This window comes from Rutidosis leptorrhynchoides, chromosome 5, assembly GCF_046630445.1.
Source record: "Rutidosis leptorrhynchoides isolate AG116_Rl617_1_P2 chromosome 5, CSIRO_AGI_Rlap_v1, whole genome shotgun sequence".
In the NCBI taxonomy this organism is placed as follows: domain Eukaryota; kingdom Viridiplantae; phylum Streptophyta; class Magnoliopsida; order Asterales; family Asteraceae; genus Rutidosis; species Rutidosis leptorrhynchoides.
The window spans coordinates 167,892,140-167,898,536 of record NC_092337.1 but is presented as its reverse complement, the minus strand read 5'-3'; the positions used below and the strand labels follow the sequence as shown (position 1 = coordinate 167,898,536).

Below are 6,397 nucleotides of genomic sequence, written 5' to 3'. Positions count from 1 at the left end.
GAAAGAGGTTGAAGAGAGGTGTGATGTATTTAATGTATATATGTGTTTTTGTAACTTACATTATGCACATATATATAGTACAAATTTTACTATCCATATTTGACTAATTACCATTCATATTTAACTACTAAATTTACAACATCTAGCATTTATTTTAAGATTATTTAGGGTTAAATAATGATTTGTTCAGTCACAGGTAGATTTGCAAAGTGATTTAAAGCATATCTAATGTAACTGTAAGTACTAGGGATTACCTTTTTTTTTTTTACCAAATACTACGTATAAACGTTACTTTATAAACTTGGAACTGTTACTACAAAAGAAAAGCATTTACATTTTATACATTTAGATAAAGATAATAATAATAATAATAGGAGTAGTAATAATAAGATACGGAGTAACATAGCATGAAACATGGAATTTGTTGACTTTTAAGTTTAGTAATGAAGAGATCTAATTAAACTTACACTATACACATTCATCATTATCATCACTAACAACTTCAATCATCATGATCACCAAACATGGTGTCCCAAATCTCAGAAAAAGCTTCAACAATCAACCCATGATGAAACCTTGAATTCAAAGACAAAAAACACTGTAAAAGTTGTTCTAAATCACTCTCTGTAAACATTTGTTTCTCCAAAATCATCTCAATCATCGATACCTTAAAGTCATCGTACGGATTCTCAGACCGTTTCACCACCGCAAAACTCTCTTTCATTTTCCCTTCCTCTAATTTACACGGTATCATTTTCTTAAATACCGACAGCCTCGCCGGCGTTCCCCATTCCGATGACGTCACTCTTCCTTTGCTCTGCTTTTTTTTCTTCTTTTTGATTAATTTGTAACTCACTGGCGCACTTTCACGTATTGTTTCCAATTGAGGATTAAAATCAGTTGACGTGTCAGTTGAGAAGCTTCTAGAAGATGAAATTAGCGTTTCAGTTTCCGTATCATTTTCAACTGCATCTTCACCAGATGACGTACTACTGATGTTATTACGTATTTTTAATTTTCTACAACGACGTCGTTTCTTCTTTTCTAACGGAAGTAACGGTAACGGTAACGGTAACGGTAACGGAACACTGTCGTCGTCGGTGTCAATTTCAGAGACGGAAGAGTTGTAGATTTTGCGACGAGGTGATTCAACGTCGTAGATTTTAGCGACGACGTGCCACTTATCTTCTTCTTGCCATTGGAAGTAAGAATCGGAGTCGGAGTGGTTGCCGGATTTAGAACCGCAACCAAAGGCGGAGGAGACGTGGCTTTTGAAGGAGGAACGGTGCGGTTGTTGGTGGTGGAGGTGTTTGGAGGGTGGTTGTACGGTGGTTGTGGTGGGAGGTGTGTGGCGTTGGAAAACGGGAACAGGGTGGTTCGGAAGGGTAGAATTGTCTTTTGACCGGCAGGAATGAAAAAACCGTAGCTTAAATTTTGCCATATTTTTAGGGAGGGGGAATTGTGACTGGAATTAAAATTAAAAATAGTGTAAATTGAGAAAGTGAAGAATTTATAAGATAAGCGTAAACCTTTACTGTGGTGGGCCAGTCTAATGAAAGGCTTATTCTCTATACTATTACTGGGTCAACAGGTTAATGACCAGATATGAATGGGCTGTATAGATTAGGATCTAGGATTAGCTAACTAAATTATTTTATTATTTCGTAAATAACAATCCATTAAAGATATTTCAGATTCTATCTAAATATTTTTTGGCACAAAATGTGTTTAATGCTCTAAGATAAAACTAATAGTGTCATCACAAGGTTATACTCGTAATCAATTTGTTAATGCATATACAGCTAAAAAAAAATTTGGTTTTGATCGAGTGTCATTATATTATTATATATTCGTAATATAAGGTATACAAAATAATAATCTAGAATTTGAAATAAAAAGGTTGAAAATTGATACACGGTTAACTTTTGTTCACTCATCGTTACACATGATTTACCATGTTGTGGTGTTGTACTAACACTATCAAATATCAAAAACAAAAAAATAAAAAATATTTAGTATTAGATATATAAAAATCATATTCTTCTTTTTTTATAATGATCTAATTAAAAATCATATCATATTCTTCATTTTTATTGATCATGCATGTTTTCACCATAGGGTTTAACATGCCTGCTCAATACGTTAGTGGGGTTTAAGGATCTTAGAACAAGGCTCTCCGATCCGGCTACCGTGAATGACCCTGGCCGACATGATGATGTCGGCGGGGTGGCCAAGTGATTAAGTCCACCTTCGATAGCGGTCGCTGATCAGAAGGCCCCAAATAAGGTTGTAGGTGCTAGCTTAATGAAGAACTAACCTGTTAACCTTGAAGAGACGGAGAAGGATGCTTAATTACGTAAGACGTGTGGCAGATGGTAGTTACGTAATGTGATGATCCCTAGAATGATAGTTAGGGTTTGTATATATAGGCAAATCCTAATTCTAGAACCATCCGAGATATTGACAATCCTTTCCATAACAAACTCCCCGAATCACGGATGTAATTATGGAAAAGATATTTACTTGTTAGCCAAGCAATCGTTGTACCGAGAACAAAGGCATCAGATACAAATCTGCATACCGCATATCGCACACAAGCACACGCATACCCACACTATGAAGCGCCCGCATACATATGAGGTGCGCGTGCGGGTTGCGGTATCATTATGTCCCCCCATTTTGATGTTATATGACGCAAGACACATGACATCAAACTATTAAGCGGAAAAAACAAGAAAACCGCAAGCATTCAATGTTCCGCGTGCGTTTCGAGGTCATTTAAGGCCTGTCACTGTCGCAGAAACCCATTCGGCTGACAAGACATAAAGTGGCAGTTGGCAGGCGCGTGTCGTCTACGCGCTCATAGGTAACTATACCCAACTGACATCCACGCGCGCACTTAAAATGCCACCTGTTGATCGCGTAACACGTGTACAGCCAGGATGAAACCTTGTTACCCCAAGACTTCCAATCCACACTATAAATAGACGCCCTTCACCTTCATTTCTACTCTCCTGCCATTTGCTTCTCCAATACGCTGCCCCTGTCAATTCCGATCAAATCTCGAATACTCCGGCCTACTCTCGAAGGTTAGTAATTCTCCAAACACTCAATAGAAAATGACTAAGGCTAGCGAGACTTATGTAGATAGTGTAGAGTCCATTATAGAGCAGAGGCACATTGATTCGTTAGTGAAACAATACCCGCCGCTAGCACAGTACAATCCGGTGCCACCGTTGCCTAACCAACGTGCTCATTCACCACCAGAAAAGAAGGTAGCCATATACGAGCATTCGTTTAAGCATGGTAATTTTATGGTGCCCTCGTCAGATTTCTTTCAAGGCGTTTTAGATCACTTCGGCGTAGGGTTAGGGCAACTACACCCATATGCGATAGGAAAGATTGTCCTGTTTGAAATGTGGTGCGCTGCACTTAACAAGGTCCCCTTAGTGAAGGTCTTCTACCATTTATACCGTGTAGCCAACCACCACAAATCGTGGTTTACCTTCTTCGCCCGTCAAAATTTCATAAAAACCCCCAAATCGAATGCGGGTCAATGGAAAGAAACTTTCTTTTTCATTGACCAAACTGTTGTTGCGGCCAGTTTTCCGCAAACTCTTATCTGGTGCGAAAATATGGCAAAGGATGTGAACAAAACCCCCACCCTTGATGATGACGAAAGAAAGCTGTTGGCGGAGTGTGCCAACGCACAACTCGTGCACCGTTCGTATGGAAATGTGATGCTGCGGTTAGGAAACATATCTGCGCATTGGCCATGGAAGAACCTGCGTCCGGCCATAGTCGCACCGAATGGCAAGGGTAGGAATAGTACAAATGCATATAAATATAAAACCACTAGCGCATTCGTACAGGTTCTAATATTGCGTACATGTTTGCAGAGATGAAGATGAAGAAAGAGCTCACCGCGAAGGACATTGCGGCCATTTCATTCCGCAAGCAAAATGTCAATGAGCCACTTGAGCAGGAAAAGACTGGTGAGAATGAGGAGCCAACACCTGCCACCTCGGGCAACAAACGCAAAGCTGCCGACACTACCCAAGCCAAGAAGAAAAAGAAGAAACTTACTCCCAAACAGGCGGAGGACATGCGGAACGACAACTTTGTCCCCGTCGACCCGGCATCCGCAGATCTCCTTCCTCCTATCACCGGTAAGCATCTCTTTCCTTGCGCAACATCTTACGATTTACCTCATGTGCCAACTAGTTACTAATTTGCAGAGCATACTGAGGAGACGCATCACACCCCACCGCGAGTCAATCCGCAGCTCGAAGCTACCGCCGAGTCAAAAGACAAGACGATACACCTTGACTCCGAGTCTACACCAACCCCGCCACACGGTAGTTTCCGTTTGGCAAACTTGGCACAGCTCACCCAGTCATCGGCGGAAAACGCCTCAGAGCAATCCGCCTTCCTTCAACAAATATTCCCGGCTGAGTTCCGCAACCAACTAGCCGCACTGCCATTTAATCAAGCACACAACGTGTGATGCCCCGTACAAAACCATCGTGTACGAATCATCAACAACAGGATCATTACAAGGTTAAGTACTATATGCGATTTAAAAAAGAGTTTGCATTCATAAATAAAGTGATGTCTAAACCAACATCGAATGTTTTACAATCCAAAAGCATGCTTCACTAAGTAGAAGCAAATAATAAGTGTATGTGACCACAATGGTCGTTACAAGTCATAGTTCAAAAGTACTAAAGTTTGAATGCAAGGTAAAGTAGTTCATGCGATGACAACTCTAAGCAGCGGGTGTCTACAGCACGACTAGTACACAGCGGAAGCTAACCTCAAGCACCTGAGAAAAACATGCTTAAAAACATCAACACAAAGGTTGGTGAGCTATAGTTTAAGTATAACAGTAAGTAAGGTAGGCCACGAGATTTCAGTGCTACAAAGAGCGTTTCAAAACAGTATGATAAAGTATATGTTATGAAATGTCCCGTTCTTATTGATTAAAAACGTTCCATATTAATTGATTTCGTTGCGAGGTTTTGACCTCTATATGAGACATTTTTCAAAGACTGCATTCATTTTTAAAACAAACCATAACCTTTATTTCATAAATAAAGGTTTAAAAAGCTTTACGTAGATTATCAAATAATGATAATCTAAAATATCCTGTTTACACACGACCATTACATAATGGTTTACAATACAAATATGTTACATCGAAATCAGTTTCTTGAATGCAGTTTTTACACAATATCATACAAACATGGACTCCAAATCTTGTCCTTATTTTAGTATGCAACAGCGGAAGCTCTTAGTATTCACCTGAGAATAAACATGCTTTAAACGTCAACAAAAATGTTGGTGAGTTATAGGTTTAACCTATATATATCAAATCGTAACAATAGACCACAAGATTTCATATTTCAATACACATCCCATACATAGAGATAAAAATCATTCATATGGTGAACACCTGGTAACCGACATTAACAAGATGCATATATAAGAATATCCCCATCATTCCGGGACACCCTTCGGATATGATATAAATTTCGAAGTACTAAAGCATCCAGTACTTTGGATGGGGTTTGTTAGGCCCAATAGATCTATCTTTAAGATTTGCGTCAATTAGGGTGTCTGTTCCCTAATTCTTAGATTACCAGACTTAATAAAAAGGGGCATATTCGATTTCGATAATTCAACCATAGAATGTAGTTTCACGTACTTGTGTCTATTTTGTAAATCATTTATAAAACCTGCATGTATTCTCATCCCAAAAATATTAGATTTTAAAAGTGGGACTATAACTCACTTTCACAGATTTTTACTTCGTCGGGAAGTAAGACTTGGCCACTGGTTGATTCACGAACCTATAACAATATATACATATATATCAAAGTATGTTCAAAATATATTTACAACACTTTTAATATATTTTGATGTTTTAAGTTTATTAAGTCAGCTATCCTCGTTAGTAGCCTACAACTAGTTGTCCACAGTTAGATGTACAGAAATAAATCGATAAATATTATCTTGAATCAATCCACGACCCAGTGTATACGTATCTCAGTATTGATCACAACTCAAACTATATATATTTTGGAATCAACCTCAACCCTGTATAGCTAACTCCAACATTCACATATAGAGTGTCTATGGTTGTTCCGAAATATATATAGATGTGTCGACATGATAGGTCGAAACATTGTATACGTGTCCATGGTATCTCAAGATTACATAATATACAATACAAGTTGATTAAGTTATGGTTGGAATAGATTTGTTACCAATTTTCACGTAGCTAAAATGAGAAAAATTATCCAATCTTGTTTTACCCATAACTCCTTCATTTTAAATCCGTTTTGAGTGAATCAAATTGCTATGGTTTCATATTGAACTCTATTTTATGAATATA

General features: G+C 38.4%; 1 protein-coding gene across 2 annotated transcripts; it reads right to left on the bottom strand.

Moving 5' to 3' along the window:
- Positions 1-400: 400 nt before the first annotated feature.
- On the bottom strand, positions 401-1,456 carry LOC139850267 (transcription repressor OFP7-like). 2 transcript variants are annotated; one of them, XM_071839852.1, is made up of 2 exons: positions 668-1,456; positions 531-575 (listed from the first exon to the last, which is right to left on the bottom strand). In XM_071839852.1, exons 1-2 carry the CDS (start codon positions 1,439-1,441, stop codon positions 552-554), a joined length of 798 nt encoding a protein of 265 aa, XP_071695953.1. In that variant the 5' UTR covers positions 1,442-1,456; the 3' UTR covers positions 531-551. The 2 variants fall into 2 exon arrangements, with proteins under 2 accessions (XP_071695952.1, XP_071695953.1); XM_071839851.1 differs by having other exon boundaries at positions 401-1,456.
- Positions 1,457-6,397: the final 4,941 nt, after the last annotated feature.